At 47.3% G+C, this 25,142-nt stretch overlaps 1 protein-coding gene across 1 annotated transcript in view; it reads right to left on the reverse strand.

The window, feature by feature from the left end:
- LOC136620367 (squalene synthase-like) overlaps positions 1-24,836 on the reverse strand; it is a 32,300-nt gene extending 7,464 nt beyond the window's left edge. The window contains exons 1-4 of the mRNA XM_066595094.1: positions 24,723-24,836; positions 22,065-22,162; positions 13,400-13,583; positions 7,455-7,583 (exon numbers count right to left, since the gene is read on the reverse strand). Coding sequence (XP_066451191.1) covers positions 7,455-7,583; positions 13,400-13,583; positions 22,065-22,162; positions 24,723-24,818 — 507 coding nt within the window. The 5' untranslated portion in view covers positions 24,819-24,836. The remainder of the gene's footprint in view (positions 1-7,454; positions 7,584-13,399; positions 13,584-22,064; positions 22,163-24,722) is intronic.
- Between the last annotated feature and the right edge of the window lie 306 nt (positions 24,837-25,142).

Consider the following 25,142-nt stretch of genomic DNA (forward strand, 5'->3'; position numbering starts at 1 on the left):
GCAAATATTGTACCCATCTTGAAGGGAGGGATGAAGGGGAACTTGGGTAACTACAGGCCTGTGAGCCTGACTTCTATACCAGGAAAGCTCTTTGAGCAAATTATTAAACTGCATGTATGCAAGTCATGCCAGACAAATCTAATTCCCCTTTATGACAGAATCAGACTGGGTGCAAATGAAAAACAGCCACACAAACCCAATACTGTTTACAGTGAGGCGGTAAAATATGTAGAGCCCTCAGGACCATGAACGGATGATCCAAGTTAGACCCAAAAATAAAAGAAAAGGCCTTTGGTGCAAATATACGTCCTCAGAAGCACTTTAATCCTCCATGACAAGCAGATGTTACAGGTATCGCACAACTACGGCATCCAATACTCCATAGAGCGCATGCACACAAAGGAAATGTAGAAACACACCAGTCAGACATGACACCACCGCCTATCAAGTGGGAGGCTTTTAAATGCATTGCATGGGGCACATTTATCTCACACAGGGCAAGACTTCAAATAGTTCCATCAGTCTACCACATTTAGCTTTTTTTTTTAATCAGTTAGACAAGCTAGAGCAGGCCAACAAATCCAATACTTTCCCTCACCTGACTATTAAGATCTCATCCCTCCATCAAAAGATTTTAGCAATCTTAGATCAGGCATACCTATGTACGAGGTATGCCTCGTATAAGAGACAGAATTAACGGAGGGTTCTACAAATATGGAAATAAATGCAGCAGGTGGTTAGCAAGAGGCCTGAACCCACGCGAGAACCAGTCATATGTTTTTGCGATGAACTCAGATGGCGGGAAGTTATACACCAACAATGACTCGAGTGTTTCAGGAAATACTATGATGAATTATACAATATTAGTGCCCCCACAACCCATGCCTCCACCAATGCCCCAAACACCGTAGATGCACATCTTCTTAAGCATGTTCCAGAGCCTATCCCCAGAAAAGATGCAGGAGTGCTTGAACATGATTTTCAGGATCAGGAGATACTGGACAAAATAAAGAGGTTAAAAATAAGCAAAAGCCTAGGCCCTGACGGCTTCACTCACAGGTTCTATAGGATTTGTGGGGACCTCATAGGCCAGATTCTCTGTGAGGCCTTTAAGCTGCCCATTTCCAAGCCAAGCACTACAGGCAATCACAGTTATCCCGAAACCTGGAAGGGACCCCTTGCTGTCGTGCAGGGATTACCGACCAATTTCCTTATTAAATGTAGACACAAAGTTTTTCGAGAAAACTATAGTCACTCGATTACAACTGTATGAAACTTATACACAGGGACCAGGTGGGGTTTGTCCTTGGACGAGAGGCTAGAGGCACACGATCAGGACACTATCCCTACTAGGCAGAGCATGAGCAACTAAGAGTTCACTATGTCTTCTCTTGGTTGATGCTGAGAAGACACATTGGACATTTATGGAGGCTACTCTGTTGCAGATAGGCTTGAGTGACAAGACATGGAACTGGATCTTAGCACTATACAATAACCACATGGCTTAGGTGCGAGTAAACGGGAGACTCTCCCAGCTGATTAATATTAAGAATGGAACACGACAAGGCTGCCCATTATCCCTGACCCTGCATGTCCTGGTCATGAAATCCCTCACTAGGGCTAGTAGGGGGAATTCAGAATTTTGGGCTTACAGGGCATCTCACACAAAGTACAAGATACCCTTGTTTGCCGATGACCTGTGTAATATATTATATATAAAATTTATTTTTTATTACAAACCCACATAAGACCCTACCTGCCATCCTACAGGAATTCAAAAATCTGAAATTCTGAATATAACCCTCCCAACCTCAGATCTTGCATAGCTTAACCCTTTAGTGTTTTTACTTCCTAGCTAACTGGGCTTTAATCCGAGGACATAAAAACATACTTCCTCTTAGAATTAAAGCCCTGCAGGCTATGGACGTGACAGCTCCATGCTGTTGGTACCTGAGGTAGCCGACAACATAAACCCGTCATTCCAGGCTGTGAGGAGCCCCCCCACCCTCCCTGGACTGTGATTGGTGCTATTGAATGGAATGCAATAAAGCAAATTTTGAAAAGTTAAAGATTTAGCTGCCCTGATGGATTGGATCCATCAGGGCAGCTGAGATTACTAACCCCGGTCCTCCCTGATGTCCAGCGGTGAACTGGTCCTCCGGGACCAGACGACTCTCTGCACATGCACACCAGATGGATGACGTCTTGCCAGGGCTCCCTGCCTTCTGCACATATTTGAAATCTCCTGGCTCCTGAAGGTAGCCAAGAGGCAGAAGATGTCACCAGGGACCGCGGTGAGCAGTCCCGGGCCGGAAAAGTGAAGAAAAGCTAAAAAAAAATTTAAAAAAATTAAGTTTCAGCTGCCCCCATGGATCAGATCCATAGGGGCAACTGAAAATATTCACCCCAGTCGTCCGTGATGTCCCACATTGACCGTGACCTCACACAGGCTTTTGCGCATGTGGCGATGTGGTGTACATGCGCAGAAAGATAGTCGAGTCCATGGAGAGGTCACCAGGGACCGATGTATGTGGTTCCCGGTCATATGATCGTGACTCAAGTTTTAGGATGCTGAAGGGACGCTTTGCCGGGTCACACCTAGTCGATGTCCTAGAGAGACATGGCTTTAAGAGAAATGGCCAGATCCTCTCCACAATGCTACTCATGGATAAAATATGGTGAAAGGCCAGGAGTATAATGGGAATGTAATCCAATATTGCATAGCCCATGTTTACCGCAAATCTACAAATTACGGGGTTTTCAGGAATGGGAGGACAAAAAGGTATTAGGAGAGTGTCCCAGATATTAGGAGAGGGGGGGGGGGGGAATAAAAACCTTTGAACTGACACACCGAGCTGTGAATTTTATAGACATGCCCTCCGAGCAGAAATGAACACGGCGGAAGGGACAGTATCACTATATAGTGGCAGATATAATAGGCAAATACCACGGTGGGGAAAATCTCAGATATATTCCCATGTCCAAGATGTGGTGAATGCGCGCAACCTGATCTCGACTAAAGCAAAATGGGAAGCAGACATTGGGCCTATTGAGTTACACTGGGAGGAAATCCTACAGATGACACCCAGATTATCCCTGAGTGAGTCTCAGACTCACAGCTATACTTGGTGCACAGGGTGTACCGCACGCTGGCCTTTCTGCATAGTATTGGAGTAAGGAGCTCACCCTTGTGCATGCGCTGCAAGACCCATACGGCGGACTTAATTCACATGATGTGGCGTTGGCCGAAATTACATCGATATTGGATGGAGGTATGTGATTTGATTAACAGTGTTTGGAATAGCTATAGATTTCATGCCATTCGTGTGTATTCTGGGCTATATACGCAACTTGGTACTGGATGAGCATGAAAAACCTGCAGTAGCTAGGTTACTATACCTTGTGAAAAAGACGATAGCGCAACATTGGTTGGCCGAGGCTCCTCCTACACTGCGTGAATTTAAAAATAAAGTTAAGTCCTTCCCCAGCAAAGAAAAAATAGATTATACCTACCCGATAATCTCAATTGGTGCTGTCGTGGAGACTCCTGGAAACCCGATTATGTTCCTGTCCTATCAGGAGGAGGCACTGAAAGGTTAAAAGCTCCCCCCCTTTCCTCAGTGGATTCTAACGAATTGCTGGGGTAAGAGCTTAACTTAAATCTTTACCCAACTGGGGTTTTTTGGGGGGGAAATTACATTCTATAATTTCTTTTCTATCTTCTTAGGGAAGGGGGAGGGGGAGATACAGGTGCCGTCGTTGAGACTCCTGGAAACCCGATCGGGTAGGTATAATCTATTTTTTCCCCAGTCGTCTCCACGACAACTTCAATTGAGATGTACCAACTAAAGTCTTTCTAGGGTGGGATTGCCGCCGAGAGGACTTTGCGGCCGAAGGCCATGTCCTTGTCCTGCTGCACTTTTACCCTATAGTGTTTAATGAATGTGTGGGGCTTCTTCCAGACTGCGGCTTTGCATATCTGCTCGACCGAAGCCGAGCTATGTTCGGCCCATGAGGATGCTACTGCCCTTGTAGAATGGGCTTTAAGAGCTAAGAGGATTTCCTTCCCGAGGGCCTTATAGGACTCTATGATGGCCAGGCGGATCCACCTGGCTATGGAGCTTTTTGCTGCTTTGCTCCCTTTATTTGGGCCACTGAACTGGACGAACAGGTTGTCATCCCGTCTCCAGTGGCTTGTCGCATCCATGTAGCCTAGGACTGCTCTCCTAACGTCCAGGCAGCTTAGGGCTTTTTCTTCCTTGTTTTTAGGCTTACTAAAAAATGAGGGAATTATGTCTTGGGACCTATGAAAATGTAATACTACTTTTGGCATGAAGGCAGGGTCCGTTTTAAATACTAATTTGGTGTCCGAGATTTTCAGGAACGGGTGGCGAATGGACAGGGCCTGCAATTCGCTAACCCGCCTTGCGGAGGTGATGGCTACTAGGAAAATAGTCTTGATCGTAAGCATTTTTATCGGTAATGCTTTGATCGGCTTGAATGGTTCTGCTGTCATGGCCCTTAGAGCCCAATTAAGGTTCCAGTCTGGACAAATGTTTATGGGCCTGGGTCGTAGTCTAGCTGCTGCTGTCAGGAACCGGCTGACCCATCTGTTCTCCGCGTCACATATAGCGCTAAAGGGCTGTGACCTGGACCCTCAGGGTACTTGGAGAGGCCCATCTCTAGACCCCCCTGCAAGAACTCTAAGATCAAAGGTATATCTGGGATGGAATCCCAGGAATCCCTTCCTTGTCTCCATGAGGAAAACCTTCTCCAAACCTTCTGGTATATAAGGTGGGTCGTCTTTTTCCAGCTGGACATTAACGTTTCGACCACTTTGAGAACCCCTTCCCTCAGTGAGGATTCCTCGAGAGCCATGCAGTTAAGTGGAGTCTGTCTATGCCCGGGTGGTTCAGTGACCCGTGATAGCAGATCTGTCCAGGTAGGAAAGATGACTGGGTCCTGGACGCTCAACGTTGTCAGAAGATCGAACCAACCTCTCTTGGGCCAGAAGGGGGGGGGGGGGGGGTCACCAGGATTAGTGTGCATACCTGGGTTCTGAAATGTTGTAAGACTCTGGGAATCAGCGGTATCGGGGGAAAAGGCGTATGTCAGCCCCTCACCAGTCCTGGCCTAGGGCGTCTATTGCTGTAGGATGATCTCCTGGCCGGAGGGAGAAGTTGCTTACTTTGGAGTTCTCCCTGGTTGCGAATAGGTCAAATTGTGGGGTCCCCCACCGGTTGGTCAGGATTCTGAATGCTTCCTCGGAGAGAGACCATTCTCCTGGGTCTATTTGCCTCCTGCTGAGAAAATCCGCTTTTTGGTTTAGTGTCCCCTTCAAGTGTGTTGCCGTGATCGAAAGGATCCGGCCCTCGGCCCAGCGGAAAATTTTCTGCATGATGTTTTGCAGGGCGGGAGACCATGTCCCCCCTGGTGCCGAATATGGGTGACCGTGGTGGTATTGTCCGACAGCATCCTTATATGCTGGTTCTGTAGCGAGTTTCCTAACTGCTGTAGGACCCGCCATACGGCCTGTAGTTCGAGGATTGGTCTCTTATCCTTTGTGGCCATGGGCCCTGAAGGAACTGGTCCCCCACATGCGCTCCCCATCCCCAGGCGCTTGCATCCATTGTGATGTGCGTGGCTGGGTTCTGTATCCAGTGGACCCCTCTCCGCAGGGTCGCTGGGGGAGATGTTCACCAATGCAGGGATGTTTTTACTGTGTTTGGGATGTATATTTTTGCCCCTAGAGAGGACTGTCTTTTGTCCCACATGGACAGGACTGAAGTTTTCAGAGCTCTGGTGTGAGCCTGGGCCCATGCTACTCCTGGAATGCATGACGTCAGGCTTCCCAGGAGAGACATGGCTTCCCGAATTGTGCATGATAGTCTCCGTAGGAAGGTTTTGACCAGCCGTTGGATTTTTTGAATTTTTTCCTCGGGCAGGCAGGAGCATTGAGATTCTGTGTTGAGTGTTATACCCAGAAACGTTTTCTCCTTGCTGGGGTCTAAGATGGATTTTTCCCAGTTTACGATCCATCCTAGGGACTGGAGAAGTTCTAGCAACATCTCCAGGTGTTTCGTTAGGAGTTCTCTGGACTCTGCTATTATCAAAATATCATCCAGTTAGGGTATTAGGACCGATTTCTTCCTCAGGTAGGCGGCTACCTCTGCCATAATTTGGGTGAAAATTCTGGGTGCTGAGGAGATCCCGAAAGGCAGGCATCTGAACTGATGGTGCTTTATTCCTTTGCCCATATCCACTGCGAGCCTTAGGCATTTCTGGGACTCCTTGTGGAAATAAGCGTCTTTTAGATTGATGGATGCCATGTAGGCCCCTCTGGGAATCAACTTTATTGTTGAGGAGATGGACTCCATTTTGAATTTCCTGTATTTGACGAAGGCATTCAGAGGCTTCAGGTTCACTATCATCCGCTGTTTCCCCGAAGGGTTTTCTTACTAGGAAGAGCCTGGAATAATGGCTCCTCCACCAGCCCTTTCAGATCCTGCCTCCTGGCAAAACAGGAAGACACTGAGAAAAGTGGGGAAGCTTTTAACCTCTCAGTATGTTCCTGTCCTATCAGGAGGAGGCAATCTCAATTGGTGCTGTCGTGGAGTCGACTGGGGAAATATATATTCTAAGCGCAATATATTTTTATCCCCCTGGCAGACAGTTTTTTTGCGAATAAGGATGCAATATTCCAAACATCACACATTGGATTTTTGCCGCACTGGCTACTTACGCCCCCCCCCCCCCCCCCGCTGTGGCTGAAGACATAGCGGTGTCCAGTGCTGGAGCACTCATCTATAAACAGTGCTGCTGACACCTTGGAGCAGTATAAGCCAGCCTAGTAGCAATGGCTTGTGTCTGAGTTCTGTCTTCTCTCAGGTTCCTTTTAAATTTTCAAATTTGGTGCCTCCGCGCCAAGCCCCATCCCCTCCTCGCATCCGTTGACGCCTACGCTATGACATCGCGTTGGACACACGATGCGGCACCCCACCACCTCCGTCGTGTGTAAAAGGGACTCCTGGAGCGCCGCGGACGGCCCTATACACGGCAGAGGAGAAGCGCTGAGGCCTCCACTTTGTACCCCCCATGGGCCGCCACGGGAGGAACCTGGCCTGGGGGAACCACCCCATGTGGCGTCCCAGGAGCCGCTCAACAGGAAGGGAGGACAGGCAGACCCACTGCCCTCCGATCCACTGTAAGTATCCTCATGCTGGCGTCTCCACCAGCACCTCTCGGGGATCAGGAAGACATTGAGGAAGGTGGGAGAGGGGGGGGGGGGGGGGGGTGCTTTTTAACCTCTCGGTGTATTCCTGTCCAACCAGGAGTCTATCTCAGGTGGTGCTGTTGTGGAGACGACTGGGGAAATAGGGGATTTGTAATTAGTGGCCTCTTGGAAAGTTGCTTCATTTTGAATGTACTGACACCTTACAACAAGCTTCTCCTACCTGATCCCAGTCCAGGAGAGATTCCACCGGCTTCCCCAAGAACTCTGCCATGCCCGCTCCCACCTTGTGGCAGATGTCAGCAGTCACTTCTTGGCACACCGCTGGCAGCTTCCTGAACTCCTGTGATATCTAGAAGGGATAATTAGCTCAGATTACAGTCTGTATGTTGTAGAGAAAAATGGACTTCTGGGTAATGCAGTTCAGGTAGAAGCTGTCCGACAAATCATACTACAGGGGTTACACAGTGACAAAGGCACAGTATGGTAGCATTATTTAGGCAATGTATGGCAGTATTATAAGCCTAGTAGGAAATGCCTGAACGGAAGCCCGCAGGGCTTTAAGGGAAGGCAGACATGACGGGGTTAACAGGGAGGCATAGGGTTTAAAAATCTGAAAGGCATGCTTAGAAAATGAGGGGGGAGGGAAGGGAGGATTCTAAGGAAAAAGTGAGCGAAAACAAGGGGAGGAGCCAGTTCAGCAGCGGAGGAAGAAGCACCCGGAGCTGAACAGAGAAGAGTGAAGAACTGAGGGAAGACAGGAGAAGAAAAAAAGCTCACGGGAGAAGAGCGCTAGGAAGGCGGTAAATGAGGAAAGAAGACTAGAGGGAGGAAAAAAAAAAGAACCACAGAAAACAAGGAAGAGCGCAAAGAGGAGTACCGACCTGGAGAAGATGGAGGCATTGATGAAAAGGATCCGGGAGGTGGCTGAGGGGAAAGGCATCGGATGGCTGGAGAGACTTCCAGAGAGGTGCTGGAAGGAGAACTGATGGCGGTTGGTCCGGTGAGAGAGCAGAGGCCACGTCGGGCACAAGCACAGGAGAAGACCGATTGGCGGCTGGTGGGCCCAAAGCACCTATACAGGGGGGGGGGGGGGTAGCGACGTGAGGGCACTGCTAGGTTGCATGTTAGAATTTTTGCCTGATGTTGAGTGCGTCATCCGGTCGAGAGAGCTCAGTGCTAGGAAGCTTAGCTGGGGGGACTGGAGTAGAACAGGCAATGGGGGTAGCGGGTGTGGGACCAGGCGCATCACCGTTATTGGCTTGAACCAGGTTGCTGCCAGCTTCATCCAGCAGGGTTAGTACTCTGGGCGGAAGCTTGGCTCGTGGGAAGTAGACAACAGGAGTAACGGTAGCAGTTCAAACGGAAAAGGATGGGGACGGGGATGGGTTTCGATTAAGTGACAGGGCAAAAGGTGAAGTTTATGTTTGCTTTGAGGGCCCTTGGGGGCCCACTTGAAGAAGGAGGTTAGGGGAAAAAATATGGAGGGATGAATATGTGGAGATATTCCCCCTCCTACCACTGGAGAAGTTCAGTTTAGATAAAGGAAAGAGAACGGAGTACAAGAAAGAAAAAGGAGGAAAGTGTAGATGGTGTCTGATTTCTCAGACGTTTGCAAACTGGTTGCAAGCATTTGCCATTCTGCCGAGCATAATTGGGGAAAGAGCACCAAAAAAAACTGTTCCGGCTTTTTTGTTATTTGGACTCGATAGGCGAGGTGTATTGGGTGTATGGAGGGCAAACCTGGCTGCAATATGACGAGCAGTTCAGGCAACGGAAAGCGATAAGGCCTTCAGAAGGACATAGGCTTATGGTTAAAGGTCATGGCGCCAGTGCAGGTCGGGCAGTCCTTTCATGGGGGAGCTGGGCCATCTGGCCCAGCCTCTACCTCTGTAGGAGGAAGCCAGAGTGGCCAGTCAGCGAGCAATAGAATTGGTTTGTGTTGGCAATTCAACAAGGGCCAATGCAAGTTTGAGGCAGGCTGCAGATTCAAACATATCTGCTCCCATTGTAGTGCAGGGTCGCATGGAGCATCTAAATGCTTCAAGTAGAGGAAAAGGAAAAGCTCCAGGGGGCGTTGGAAAAAAGGACGACACCAGTGAGACTGGCAGAGATGGTGCCATTCCTAAATATGTACCATGATCAGGAAAAGGCCAAGTTATTATTGGAGGATTTACGGGACGGTTTTCACATTCCGCATAGAGTTCTGTTTTCAACAAAAAAAAAAAATAAAAAAAATATAAAAACAAAAAACTTGCTTTCAGCTCTACGGAGTCCGAAGGTGGTATCGGAAAAGCAGGTTAAGGAAGTTATTTTGGGTTGCATGGCAGCTCCTTTTCAGGAGCCTCCTTTTGCCGGAATTTGTGGTATCCCCACTGATATTGAATCAGCATTTTGCCTATTGCCAGTGGCTCCAGATAGCATACGGTTATTGGGTTGTTTTTTGGGGTCGGAAGTATTTTGCTTACAGCTGCCTGCCTATGGGATGTTCTATCTCGAAGCCTTCAGCACATTTTTGGAATGGGTAGTGAGGGACACTGCAAATGTGCAGTCGGTCATTCATTACCTTGACGATTTTTTGCATGTTGGACCTAGGGAGTCGCCAATATGTGCGACTTTGCTGGGAACGTTGCAGTTGGTTGTTCATTGTTTTGGGATGCCATTGGTTCCCGATAAAACTGAGGGACCCACGACTTGTTTACAGTTTTTGGGAATCACCATTGACACTAAGGCAATGGTGTCAGTTACCAGAAGATAAGTTGCAGGATTTAACAAAAATGAGGTGGAGAAAGCCCGTGGTTTGCAAAAAAAAAATAAAATAAAATGCTGCAGGGGCTCCAGTCATTATTGGGCAAGTTAAACTTTACTTGCAGGATAATGCCTATGGGGTGAGTTTTTGTCAATGAATGACATCAGCTACAGCGGGGATTCAGGCCCCGCATCATTTTATATGAGTTAGAGAAGGTCATAAGGGAGACTTGGTGGTATGGTTGGAATTTCTGAAAAAGTACAATTGGAGGTTGGTTATCATAGCAGAGGTGAGTGAGAACATAGACTGGGAGCTTTTTACAGATGCGGCTGGAAGCAGAGGTTTTGGCACCTATTGCCAAGGGAAATGGTGTGCTGGGGAGTGGCCTGAGAGTTAGAAGACAGAGGGGTTAACTAAAAATCTGATGCTACTGGAACTTTTTCCAATAGTAGTGGCTATTGCACTATGGGGCACTCGTTTTCAAAACAAGAAGGTGAGGTTCCATTGCGACAATATGGTGGTGCAGGTCATTAATTCCTTTACGGCATCTTCCCCCCCCCCCCCCCCCAGTGGTGAACCTGTTACGGTACTTGGTATTGGAGGGATTGTCGTTAAATATATGGTTGGTGGCGGTGCACGTTCCAGGGGTCGAAAACTCAATTGCGGATGCTCTCGGTTTCAGTGGGAGTGGTTCAGGACATTGGCCCCCGGAGGCGGAACAAGGGGGTAACGTGCCCGTCTGGGCTTTGGAGTGCGGTAAGCGAGCAGTGGGGCACCCTATTAATAGGTCACTGGCTCAGGGAACTAGGGCTGCTTATGTTGCAGCATCGCAGGAGTGGAAGGATTGGTTGGGTAATTGTGGAATAGGCGAGTCAGAAGAGGATAAAGCGGGGGAGCTGTTGAGCTGGTTGGGAAAGCTAGAGCAGGAGCAGACTTCAGTAGCGCAGGTTAACTGTTTCATGGCAGGGGTGGCATTTGCCTGCAAATTAAGAGGGTTAGGAGATATAACCAAAAATTTAGTGAAGCAAGCGTTAAAAGGTTTTAGGAAGGGGAGGATTGATTCATGTAGACCAATATCATTTGGTCATTTGGAAAAAATGGGTTTGGTGTTAAAGCAGATTTATTGAGAGGTATTTGAGAAGTTGTTATTTGAGTTGGCTTTTTCACTAGCTTTCTTTGGGGCTTTGTGGGTGGGGGGAGTTGGTTTCGCCCAGTAGAGGAGTTGGGGGAGAGTTACAGGTGGAGGATGTTAAAAAGGTTGGGGTGGAGCTGGAGTTGTTGATCTGCGGATCAAAAACTGATCAGGCAAGTCGGGGACAAATAGGTTGGGTGGGGTACAAGGGGCAGTAATGTGCCCTTTGCTGACATGAGAAAATTATAAAAAAGGGTAACGATTGTGAGAACAGGGCCTCTGCTCCAGCATGCGAATGGGCAGTTTTTATCCAGATTTCAGTGGTCCTTAAGAAGGCACTGAAAGAGTTGGGCTTGCATTGTTCACGGTTTGGTACGCATTCTTTTAGGTTTGGGGCTGCTACAGAAGTGGCGGTGCAAGGGATGTTCGGTGAGTCGGTTAGGAAGATAGGGAAATGGCAGTCGGGCGGTACAAATGATATGTGCGACCTCAGCTACTTTAGGAAGGGTGTTAAATTGTTAGTGGAGGTGTTCAGTTTCTCTTTTATTGCAGATCTACAATCGGTGTTAGTGTGGATTATGGGGCACTCATGTTTACTGGGGGGGGGTGGATAGAGCTAGTGTTAGGCGGGATGGGAGACAGTTGAGGTTCCCAAGGTGTGAGGCAGTGTTGCGATGGATGAGAATAAGGGGGATGTTATGGTGTAAAGTAATGCATGAATTTGAGCGAGTGGTGAGTTTAGACAGGGTGCCGCACATCCTTGTTATACACGCTTGGGGTAATCTCTGGGGACCAGATGGAGTCCACCTAAATGAGATTGCGTTGGACTTGTGGTTGGAGGTGATACAGGAGGGCATAGAGCACGCTTTAGTTCTGTGGAGGGCGGCGCAGGCGTGAGGTGGTCAAGCCGTGCTGGCTGTGGCGGTTAGGGAGGGGTCCTTGGAGTCAGCATAAAAGTGTGTGGGGGGGGGGGGGCGCAGGATAGTTACCTATCCCCAATTCTGATTAAGTAGTAGGTGAGTCTGTCTCTCTTGGCTTTGACAGGGGGTGCCCTGCAAAGATGGTTGCTGTGGCTAGCCTGGGTATGGCTAGATAGCCTCGGGAGGGGGGGGGTCGGGAGGTAGGCAACTAGAGGCTAAGTGGTGAGTCTCCCGAGTCAGGTGATTAGAGACGGGAGGCGTGGTTTTAGGAAGTAGAGTCTCCCGAGTCAGGCGGTAGGAGATGGGAGGCAGTTACACCTATTTTTCCTGGTTGGTGAGGCGACAGTTTCTCTTGGGGCTCCAAGGATCTCTCCCAAAATAGTTTCAAAATCGGGTTGAAAGTATATTTATGTTTGTTAGGTTTGTAATAAAATTGGCTGCTGTGGCCAAAATTAATCCAAAAAGAAGTTGTCGTGGTCATTTTAGATAAGATGGGGGGTTTTTAAGGTTTTTAAGCAGACGACTGTTATACCAGGTCATGGCACCACTATGTAGGCAATAACAGTATATGACCCCACTATATAGGTAGTGTATAGTGATGTTAGGCAGGCACAGTACTGCACCATTTTACAAGCCCTGTACGGTAGTATTATGTAGACACTGTATGACACCACAATGTAGGCAAAGTATAGCGGTATATGGCACCATTATATATAGTCTAATAGCTTTGAGTAGGCTCAGTATTTACCCATTGTATAAATATGGTAGGTCACCATTATATAATCACTATACTGTATATTTAGGCACCATGACCCATCATCATATAGGTATGATATGGTAGTATAATGTAGGTATCTGGCAATATAGTTTTAGCACTGTCAAAGTTTTTCAATGACACTAGAATACATTGTCTGTTTCTCGCCCTCTTTACATCCTTTCCCAGGTAGCTCTACAATATTTATAGGGCCACTCAAGTGAATTGTCCCCCATCCACCCACCCCTCAAGTGATTATTTAACTAATCCCGCATGTGCGTTCACATATATATGTATTATGTAAACCAGCTAGTATCACGTTTAGTTGTCCAGGATTAGAGAAACATGATCACTTTCATCCTAAGACAACACCACAACTGTCTAAGGGTTGTGTCTGGTATTGCAGCTCCACTGAAGTGAATGGGGTTGCTCTGCAATGCCAATAAAACTGTAGACAGATGGGGCGCCATTTTGGAAGATAGCAGCCATGTTTTTTCTTATCTTATCTAGCCCTACATGCAGATGTAAGATTGCAAACACCTCCAAGTATCAGCACGAGTTCTACATGCCAACAAGCCTCTGACCCTGCAGCCCACATCCTAGTCTGCCTTACCATTGGGAAGTCCTCCAGGACTTGGCGATGCTTATCCTTGCTCTCTGTGAACCTCCAGTCCGCCTGGTACAGGTACGTGTGGAAGTTGTGCAGCATGGGAATTTTGGTCTCCAGACTGATGGTCATGTCGTCCTCCACAGTATCTACAGCTCGTATCACCAGACAGAAGATACACACGGCATCTCTGCAATATAAGTAATTAGAACTTCATGGCCACCTTTATGGTGACTCCAGTAAGACTAGTCAATACTGTAATTTAACTTAAGGAGTTTCCTGGGCCAAATATTGATTACCTACATTTAGGATATCATTAATATCAGAGTGGTGGTTGTCCAACTCCCAGCACCCCGGTCAAACTACTGCTTGACAGCCCCACGATGCTTGGGCAAGGTCTACAGCCTCTTCCTCAGCCTGTGATGCTGCGGTCATCGGTCACATGACCCTTCTGTAGCTTAGAACCCTTCAAGTAAAGAGGTACGGCCGCTACACAATGTACGGCACAGATGCCAGCCTAGCTATTCCCTCAATTGAGCACCACCTCTGTGGGGTATACGGAGAGGAGAAGCTACCTCACCTCTGTGTATACACTAAGAGGCTATAAAGTAAAGAAGAAGCGGCCATGGACTGCAGAGATGGAGCATGCCTTTAACCCCTTAGTGACCAAGCCTGTTTGCGCCTTAATGACCAGGCCAAATTTTGCAAATCTGACACGTGTCAATTTAACATGGAAAAACACCAGAAAGGTTTTGCATATCCAAGCGATTCTGACATTGTTTTTTCGCCACATGTTGTGCTTCATTTAGGCGGAAAAAATAGACCGATAGAAATTGTGTTTATTTATTAAAAGCGCCAAAATTGGGAAAATTTTGAAAAAATCGTCATTTTTTCACATTTCCAACTGCAATATCTTAAATATGTGCAAACATAATATAGAAATTTTTGCTAAGATTTATATTTCCACCCGTTTACTTTATTTTGGGCGCACATTGGAAAAACTTTCGTTTTTTTTTAAACTATTTAGGAGACGTACAAATTTAACATTACTTTTTAGCATTTTGAGGAACACTTTGTTTTCCTATACCAAGCCGAGATTGGAAAGGCTCATGAGTGTCAGAATAATAGATACCCCCCCCAAATGACCTCATTTTAAAAACTACACCCCTTAATGTATTCACTGAGGGGTGTCATGAGTATTTTGACCCCACAGTTTTTTTTCAGGAATTAATTCAATTTAGAGGAGAAAAAGTAAAATTTCATATTTTTGCAAATCTGTCATTTTAAAGACATATTTTTTTCCTATAGTTTACATGAAAATCAGGATTTACACCCCAAAATGGATACCCCTATTTCTCCCGTGTTCAGAAATATACCCATTGTGGCCCTATTGTTATATCTGAGTCCACAACGGGGCCCAAAATGAAAGGAGTAGTCAGTGTCTTTCAAAACAGAAATTTTGCTTGAAGTCCTTTTAGGCCCCATAGCACACATGTAGAGTTCTTGAGCGCCCAAAACCATAGAAAACCCCCACAAATGACCCCATTTTGAAAACTAGACCCCTTAAGGAATTTATCTAGGGGTGTACTGCATATTTTGACCCCACAGTTTTGAGAATGAATTCAAACCAAGCAAAAGGAAAAAAATTGTGATTTTCGTTTTTTCGGCAATTCTGTCATTTTAAAAACAGCTTTTTTTGTACAGAACACATATGAAGGAAGACTTGCACCAAAAAATGGATACCCCTGTTTGTCCCGTGTTCAGAGACATACCCATTGTAGCCCTAATCTTATGTCTGGATACACAACGGAGCCCAAAATGAAAGGAGCGACCGGTGGCTTTCGGAACACAAATTTTGCTTGAAGTCCTTTTAGGCCCCATTGCCCACTTGTAGAGTTCTTGAGCGCCAAAACCATAGAGAACCCCCACAAATGACCCCATTTTGAAAACTAGACTCCTTAACGAATTTATCTAGGGGTGTACTGCGCATTTTGACCCCACAGTTTTTGAATAAATTCAAGCAAAGCAAAAGGAAAAAATTTGGATTTTTGTTTTTTTGGCAATTCTGTCATTTTAAAAAAAGCTTTTTTTGTACAGCACACATATGAAGGAAGACTTGCACCCCAAAATGGATACCCCTGTTTGTGCTGTTTTCAGAAATATATCCATTGTGGCCCTAATCTTATGTCCACATGCACAACGGGGCCCAAAATAAAAGGAGTAATTGGTGGCTTTCAGAACATAGATTTTGCTTGAAGTCCTTTTAGGCCCCATTGCCCACTTGTAGAGTTCTTGAGCGCCCAAAACCATATAGAACCCCCACAAATGACCCCATTTTGAAAACTAGACCCCTTAACGAATTTATCTAGGGATGTACTGCATATTTTGACCCCACAGTTTTTGAATAAATTTAAGCAAAGCAAAAGGAAAAAAATAGGATTTTCATTTTTTGGGCTATTGTGTCAATTTAAAAACAGTTTTTTTTGTACAGCACGCATATAAATGAAGGCTTTCACCCCAAAATGGATACCCCTGTTTGTCCCGTGTTCAGAAACATACCCATTGTGGCCCTAATAGACTTACAGGACCCATGGCTAGGCCTACAATTAAAGGAATACCCGTTGGATTTCAGGGTACCACTGAATAAATTTCAGGCCCCATTGCCCACTTATAGAGCCATTGAGCGGCCAAAACTATAAAGAACCCCCTCAAATGACCCCATTTTGAAAACTAGACCCCTTAACGAATTCATCTAGGGGTGTGCTGCGTATTTTGACCCCACAGTATTTGAATGAATCTAAGCAAAGCAGAAGGAAAAAGTTACGATTTTCAATTTTTTTTGGCAATTTTTTCAATTTAAAAACAGTTTTTTTGTACAGTGCACATAGGAATGAAGACGTTCACCCCAAAATGGATACCCCCGTTTGTCCTGAGTTCAGAAACATACCCATTGTGGCCCTAATCTACTTACAGGACGCATGGCAAGGCCTATAAAGGACGGAACACCTGTTGGATTTTAGGGCACAACTGAATAAATTCCAGGCCCCATTGCTTATTTGTACAGAATAAAGATTGACTCCCTAAAAATTCCCCCCCTCCCCCTCCGCGCCCTTTTTGGCGTTCGCAAATCTTAGATAAAAGTAAAAATGTGAACTGTGTAGTATTTCCGAAGACAGGGGTAATTACGGAGGCTGGTTGGAATGGGCCCATGGGGCAATAAAACCGGGTATCCCCCCCCCCCTCCTCTCATGCTTTTTGGGGGTATTTCATGACCTCAGTGGCGGGTATGGGGTGTAAAAAGTGGCGTTCCGTGAGTCTCCGTAAGCTTGATGAGGTGCGGCGGTCTCACACAGAAGGCGCTCAACAAGTTGCTCCTGGAACTGCAGGAAAGCGAGCGTTCCCGGGGCTTCTTGTAAAATACGTATCACAGGTAGCGGTCTGAATAACGCCGGGCTCACGCGGGTGCAGGCGGAATCCGCTTGCGGAGGCCCACAGCGGATCCCATCTGTGAGCCCGGCTGTGACCCTGCGTACGGCTGCGTAATGTACTGCGCATAACTGCCTACTCACACAGGCGGTCATGCACAGTACACCTTTGTTTGTATTTCCCGCACCATCGCTTAGCGATGACGCGGGTACCCGCAGCCCGTATACAATGTAGTTGCGTATGGGCAGCGGGTATATCCACGACCACGGAGCACAATGGGCTCTATGTTGCCGATATCCGCAGTAAAATAGAACCTGCTGCGTTCTCTTTTCTGCGAGTGGATTACGCAATTCTGACCCGCTAATGTGAGCGGAATTATGTAATCCAATGCGATTGATCTGCGTATTACCACGGATCAGACGCATGCGGAATCCGTCATTCCTATCCGGTCATGTGAGACCGGCCTAAGGTAGATCGCTACCTTTTTATCACGTGACCGGGGACGGCTCAACGAGGCCACCCGTCACTGCTCCAGGCTCTCGGCGACCGTTGGTCGCTGGGAGCAAGGAGATTTTAAATTTCCTGGGCTCCCTGACTCCTGCGCATGTGTCCGGCTTTTTGCCGGCAATCGCATGTGCAGAATCCTGGAAGGTCCACGGAGGAAGATCGCGTCGGGATTCAAATACGCAGGCCTCCGGTAAAAAGATTCATCTCCTCTCACCGATCGCATCAGTGAGGGGAGATGAAACTTCAAATTTTTTTTTTTACTTTTACGTGATCGCCATTATTGGATAACTGCGAACACGTGACCAGGAACCGCTCACCGCGGACCCCCATTAAATCTCCATGCTCTTGGCTACGTTTTGTAGCCAGGAGCAGGGAGAATTTAAATTATCCTGGCAATCCACAGCTTTTGCGCATGCGCCCGCCATTTTGGCGACGGGCGCGTGTGCAGAAGCTGTGGTAAGGTCCGCGGATAAATCTGGGGGCCTTAGGTACGTACTTTCATCCTCCCTCATGGATATGATCCGTGAGGGGAGATGAAATGTACGCTTTTTAAACTTTTAAAAACTTTTTTTTACTTTTTTTTTTTTTTACTTTTTTACACTTTTTTCTCACTTTACATGGATGACAGTGATCATGTCCCCGGTATAATCTCTCTGCTCCTAGCTACACATGGCAGCCAGAAGCAGAGGGATTTTAAATTTCCCGGGGCTCGAGCCCGTCTGTTCACGCGCCCGATGTGAATCATCGGGCGCGCATGCGCAGACGGGGATTCGGGTCCCGGGACATTGGGACACCGCTGAGGACTGGGGGTGAGTATTTTCACCTCCCCTCATGGATCCGATCCATGAGGGGAGGTGAAACTGACTTTTTTAAAACTTTTTTTTAACTTTTTCGCGATCGCCGCTAACCATTGGATAACGGCGATCACGGTACCGGGGACCGCTCACCGCAGTCCCCGCTGACATCTCCTGCCTCCCGGCTACCTACAGGAGCCGGGAGCCAGGAGATTTTAAATCTCCCGCGCCGCCGGGCCTTCTGCGCATGCTGCTGACGTAATGCCGCCTGGCGCGCATGCGCAGAAGACCGGCTTCGGGCCCCGGAGCGGCAGGAGAGCGGGGAGCAGCGTGCCAGACCTCGGTGAGTAATTTCAGCTGCTCCGATGGATCCGATCCATCAGAGCAGCTGAATCTTTAACTTTTATGTCCTTTTATTTACTTTTTTTGCGATCGGCGCTATCCATTGCATAGCGCCGATCGCAATGCCGGGGGGGGGGCTCCGAACAGCCCGGGATGACAGCTCCATGCTGTCAGCTACCTGCGGACACCGACAGCATGGAGCTGTCACGTCCACAGCCCGAGGGGCACTATTCTCTGCAGGAAGCATGTTTTTACGTCCTCAGAGAATAGAGCCCACTTCGGGAGGACGTAAAAACACTATGGGCTGGTCGTTAAGGGGTTAAGGTCTGTTTCACACGGGAGACAAAACGGCCCAATTTTATCGTGATGTGACAGTTTGCATTCAAGTGAAAAACATGCGTTCCTATGGCTTCCTTCACATTAGTGAGGTTTTGTAGCATGTGACATTGAGAGTCAAAAAAATAAAATAAAAAGTTGCTAGATATGCCAGCGACTTGCAATGTCTTGTAGCCCATGTTTCCCTATGGAGCCTTCCTTTCTGTTGCATCGCATGAAAATGCTGATAGGGAACCTGCAGAGAAGATGCGGCGGACCTGACACTTGCTTGATGTCTTCTGTCAGCGCTTCCTGGATTGGAGGCTTAAATTTCCCGCCTCCAGAAAGCGCTGGCTGTGATTGGTTGAGCTGTGGTAATTTTTTTTAAGCATCAAGGGTTAATTTTTGGGGTATGACATAAATTTCAAGCCTATTCCCCAAAAATCCTCGCAAGTGGTGCGACTTTGTAGCAAGACCAAATCTCAATATTGCGTGAGAAAATGCAGCAATATTGCACATACCACCGACGCAATATCAATGCAATTTTCACATCACCTGTGTGAAACAGGCCTAAGACTAAGAAAGAACTGCAACCTCCAGTCTGAGGGTAAATATGAAGGGGAGTTGCCTTTAAGGGTAGAAAGTGAGGAGAGTTGGAGGGGGTGGCATATTCTGCAGAGGAACATTGGTATGTGCAGTCTGAGGAGAATCTAATGCTGCTCTATGTGTATACATATTTAATTCTTCGGTTCCTCTGAAGTAACCTTGACTTCATAAGGTTTTCCTTACGAAAAACAGGTAGACACCTGTACCAAATTAAGTCGGATGAAGCCAGGTATAGCAGCCAGTAGGCATATAAAGTTTTGCAAGTTACAAATAAAACTTTGAATAATGTTTTAGTAGTCCATCACTATGGCTCATGTGCCGTCTGTACTACTTTTATAGGAGAACAAAGGAACCAAGACCAAGAAAACCAAGAAATCTCTCTCTCTACCTCCCCCCCCCCCCATGCTCTCCCCCGCCGGCACCCGAATCTTTAGAGATGAGCGGGCAGGTACTCGAATAAGGCACTAATCGCTCAAGTAGTTTGCCTTAGCGAGTATGCTCGCTCATCTCTAGTTTGTAACAAACAAGTCATGCCAGACGAATCTAATTTCCTTCTATGACAGAATCACCGACTAGGTTGATCAGGGAAATGCAGTGGATATAGTTTATTTTGACCTTATTAAAGCATTCGACAAAGTACCTCATATCATACGTATTGAAAAAAAGTGACCGAATATGGGATGGACAAGGCAACTGTTAGATGGATTCACAACTGGCTAAGTGATCGGACTGAAAGAGTAGTCATAAATAGCTGCACATCCAAGTGGAAGAATGTATCAAGTGGGGTACCACAAGGCTCTGTCCTAGGCCCAGTGTTGTTCAACATTTTTATAAATGATCTAGAGGGGGGAATTGATAGGAAACTGATCAAATTTGCGACGACACAAAGCTAGGAGGGATAGCCAACACTAGGGAAGAAAGAGTATTCAAAAAGATCTAGAAGAGCTTGAACAGTGGGTGGCGACTAACAAAATGGTATTTAACAAGGAGAAATGCAAAGTCCTACATCTGGGGGAAAAAAAACAAAAAAAAAAAAAACACAAAAAGAAAAACACAGAATGGGGTATATTGGGCTAAGCAGCAGCACATGTGAAAAGGACATGGGTATACCAATAGATCATAGAATGAACATGAGTCAACAATGTGATGCAGCAGGCAAAAAGGCAAGCACAACTCTAGGATGCATTAAGAGAAGCATAGAGTCTACATCACGTGAGGCAATTATCCCCCTCTACTCTTCCTTGGTCAGACCTCATCTAGAATACTGTGTAGAGTTCTGGGCACCCCACTTTAAAAAAAAAAAAAAAACGACATTGACAAACTGGAGCAAGTTCTGTCTCTCTTCAGAGAAGAGTTACCAAGCTGGTGAGCGGTCTACAAATAATGCCCTACCAGTATGAGGAACAGTTAAAGGATCTGGGAAGGTTTAGCTTGGAAAAAAAAAAATAAAAAAAAAGAAGGCTGAAAGGAGACTTAAAAGCTGTCTACAAATATCTAAAGGGTTGTCGCAGTGCAGAGGGATCAACCCTATTCTCATTTGCACAAAGAAAGACTGGAAGCAGTGGGATGAAACAGATAAGATATTAGAAAACACTGACTGAGGGTGACCAATAAGTGGAACAGGTTACCATGGGAGGTGGAAGTGTTCAAACAAAGGCTGGACAAATATCTATCTGCAATAATTTAGTGAATCCTGCACTGAGCAGGGGGTTGGACCTGATGACCCTGGAGGTCCCTTCTAACTCTACCATTCTATGATTGTCCAATATGTCGTATTAAAGGATTACTAATGGTGCGCCCCATTACAGGATGGCAATAGTTGAAACTATTTAACCCTATAATATTCCCAAATATCAGATATTCCAGCACCAGATTAAAGGAGTTTTGAGAAAAATCTGCATTATTGTCCATTGTTTTAAATGGGGCCCCATAAATACGAGAAGATCACGAAGCAGGCTAGGAATCCTACAGAGAAAGGAGGAGCGCGGATCTACAAGGGATCTCTGACATCTCTCTGTGAAGGCTATGAGCATAAAGTAAGTGTGTGGGTGTAATTCATCCTGTCTCCTATGAACATCTTTGATGTACGCTTGTACATTCATGTGTTTGCACGGCAAGATTGCATTGTAACATGCACAAGAAATGGAGAGTAGTACTCAAACGTATATATAACTTACATTCTTTATCTTCTGTTACACTGATCAAAGGTCAGTGTGCAATAGTGTCCAGTAAAGACAAGGCCTTAATGAGTAACTGCTATCTATGTAAAAGCACATGACTGGCTGAAATGTACACATATTGACAATAGACCACTCCTTTAAAATACTATATAAAGAAAGATGTTTTGTAATAAAGGGAGATTGCTTTAAGACACGGTCATGATGTCTGTGTCCATTGCTTTCTCACGGCGGCCGCCATAACCACCTCTGATTTGGAGTCTCACAGCATATTGACGGAACATTGAATTTCCCTGACATCCCCATATTTAGATAGAGCGCGGGGGTAGTGGGCTTTCCTAAGAGCAGGGGCAAGGCCTGAGAGGAGCAGGTCTAGAGGGATAACTGTGATAGCCCCCCTTATCGCCAGTGGGTTAGAGCCCTTAATGCAAAAGGGTGGGAATTCCTTCACCCTCCCCCTCGCCATATCAGTCTGTATTATACAGTAGTGGAGGTCTCACCCACCGGAGCTCCCCATCCAGGGCCTGGATTATGGCTGCGAAGCTTCTGCATGTCTCATCCAGGTACTTGTAGCAGGTCTGAAGACTATCGCTCATGGAGTTCTGTAGGGGTAAGAGTGCTAGAGTGAGGTTTGCAGCCTCCACTTGAACAGGGAGACGGCCACTTACAGCTTATACTTTGTGGAAACTTTCTCCTAAGCTGAGGCCTATCATCTCTAGTGCCCAAGGACACTTCCCAAGCTGGCATCGGAGGCAATATATAGTGCCCGTGGGCCCTGACATCCCAGCACTGCACGAGTGGTCCTGACTAGCGGTCAAGGATTATTCAAACACTGAGGTTGGAGTCACTGACTCGATCAGGAATTGCGGACCCACAACCCCTACTGCCATGAAAAAATATAAAATCGGGTTTGCTAATTTGGCCTCAAAAGTGTCCCTCGGCAGCAGTGGTGGCCCAGGGGCTAAAAACTCCAGATGTGGTCCTTGGTCAGATGCAACCCTAGAACTCCAGTAGTGCGCAACGATTGATCTACCACGCGTGTCCCTCCCGCTCCAAGCAGAAAAATAATACTTTGGTAATTTTTGATAATTAAATTGAAATGATCTGATCTAATATTAAAAAGAAAAAAAAAGCCTTTAATTTTATTGTTCCAACAATCATTCCAAGCAACACTAGTCCTAACAAGTGACCAGCACCCCCTTCCCACCTGCACCCCTCCCACTCCTGCAGTGTTTTCATCAGCTAAGGGGTGGCTTCACATGGGATGGTTTGGCAAGGCATCCAACCCACTCTGTGTGAACACACCCTAGTTCAGCAGGCTGGACCGACCCCCATGTTAACCCTTTACTCATTTCCCAGTAGAAGTAAGACAAATGACAGAGTACAGATCAGACAATGATGACAGACTGATGATACGGCTCTAGTGTGATCTGTAACTTCTTCATATGACAGATGCTGAGGGCAGTTTCACACGGATGTTTTATAACGCTATACATGATCAGAGCCTCGTGGGAGCCACATAAGTAGTTCCATACCTTACTGTTCACATCAAGAAACCACAAATCAACCTATAGTTACCATTTACACTGGTCCCACACGCCATATCTTTTATTACTGTGTACATACATTACTTATCCTGCACTGCTCCTGAGTTATATCCTGTATTATACTGCAGAGCTGCACTCACTATTCTGCTGGTGGAGTCACTGTGTACATACATTACTTATCCTGTACTGATCCTGAGTTACATCCTGTATTATACTACAGAGCTGCACTCACTATTCTGCTGGTGAAGTCACTGTGTACACACACATTACTGATCCTGCACTGCTCCTGAGTTACATCCTGTATTATACTCCAGAGCTGCACTCACTATTCTGCTGGTGGAGTCATTGTGTACATACATTACTGATCCATCTACCCATTTACCTCCTACAGACACAGCCTTAATTCTCAGCACTACAAGCCGGTTTATAGTCACAGCCTACAATATGGGATAGCCTGCAGGAAGAGGCAGCAGATACTCGGGCTGTTATCACACAGCGCTATAAACCGCACCAATACCGCAGCTGCTGCACCGCCTGAATAACCTTGTGGGATGGTTTAGTATTAAGGTTTCCATCACGCCCCCCAGTCTCCCTTCCCTTCCCCTGTAACCTATATAAAAGTTTCCATCATATCCCCCTCCCTTTCCTTCTGTAACTAGTTAGAGAAATAAAGAGCTTTCCTTCCAGCTGGGCTGCAGTCAGTGTGAGCAGCTGATCTGGGTGGGGCCTGTACGTCGACTCCCACCAGTCACCTAGTGATGAACTATCCTGAACACTACAAGGGGCAGAAGTCCCCTCTCCCCATTTACCCCCTACAGACACCGATCTGTGCCGGACGGCCCGTAGAGGAGCGGCACTCGGAACAGCCATAAGCGAAGAAAGTTTGATAATAAAGTTCGTCCCGGCAGCCGCTGCGCCATAGTGAGCGCTCGGGCTGTTGTCACACAGCGCTATAAACCGCACCAATACCGCAGCTGCTGCACCGCCAGAATAACCTGCAGGACAGCGAGGACCCTGCGGACACTTCTAGGAAACTTGTGTCCTCCTCCGGGGCTTCTCCCTTAGGCCTCCTTCCCACGAGCGTGACGGGCTCCGCAGCGTAATATTCCGCTGTGAAGCCCGTCACGGCGCCCCCCAGAGCCCCTATACTTACCTGCGGGAGATAGCGTGAAATCGCTTCCCCGCCCACCGCCGCGCGTCACCGCCCGTCACCGCCCACCACCGCCGCGTCACCGAGCGTGTCACGTGACGCGGCCGGCCGCGTCACGTGACGCGGCCGGACCGCGTCATTTGGCGTCATATGACGCTCGGCGGTGGGCGGGAAAGCGTTTTTTCACGCTATCTCCCGCTGGTTACAGCGGGAGATAGCGTGAATGGACGGCTTCCATTGACTGCAATGGAAGCCGTCAGTGCGTACAGCCCGTCCTCACCCGCAGAAAATAGAGCATGCTGCGGGTGAGGACGGGAGAAATCGCGGTGCGTAATTCCGCGGTGGAATTACGCATCGTGAGCATGGAGCTATTAGGTTCAATAGAACCTAATAGCTGCGTGCAACGCAGCGGATTTTCGCCGCGAATTACGCGGCGGAAATCCGTTCGTGGGAAGGAGGCCTAACCCGCTCCTGCTGGGACAGGACAGTCCGACAGCCCATCTTGAACCTGAGCAGGTTGTAGATCTCCTCCGGGTGTCCCAGAGACCTCAGGAAGTCCATGACGGCGGGGAGCGATGCGCGATCCTCACCCGCAGCATCACTTATATATTCACCTGCCGGCTGTTAGCTCCGCCTCCGCTGTCACTCCCAGCCAATAGCTGCGCAGCTCCGTAGCCGACTGACAAGTCTGACTGGACGGACGGCCCACTTACTATAGAGAGGACCTGTTGCTGGGGTAACGGGACGCGCTGGAAGGTGATTGGCTGAGTGGGTGATACAGGCGAACGATTCGTGCTGTGATTGCGTCACTGAATATTGCGGCATGCTGGGAAAGGTAGTTTCTCATCCGCTAGCTGCACCTTGTCTGGCTGCTGATGAACTACA

The sequence above is a fragment of the Eleutherodactylus coqui genome, chromosome 1 (assembly GCF_035609145.1).
Source record: "Eleutherodactylus coqui strain aEleCoq1 chromosome 1, aEleCoq1.hap1, whole genome shotgun sequence".
Classification (NCBI taxonomy): Eukaryota; Metazoa; Chordata; class Amphibia; order Anura; family Eleutherodactylidae; genus Eleutherodactylus; species Eleutherodactylus coqui.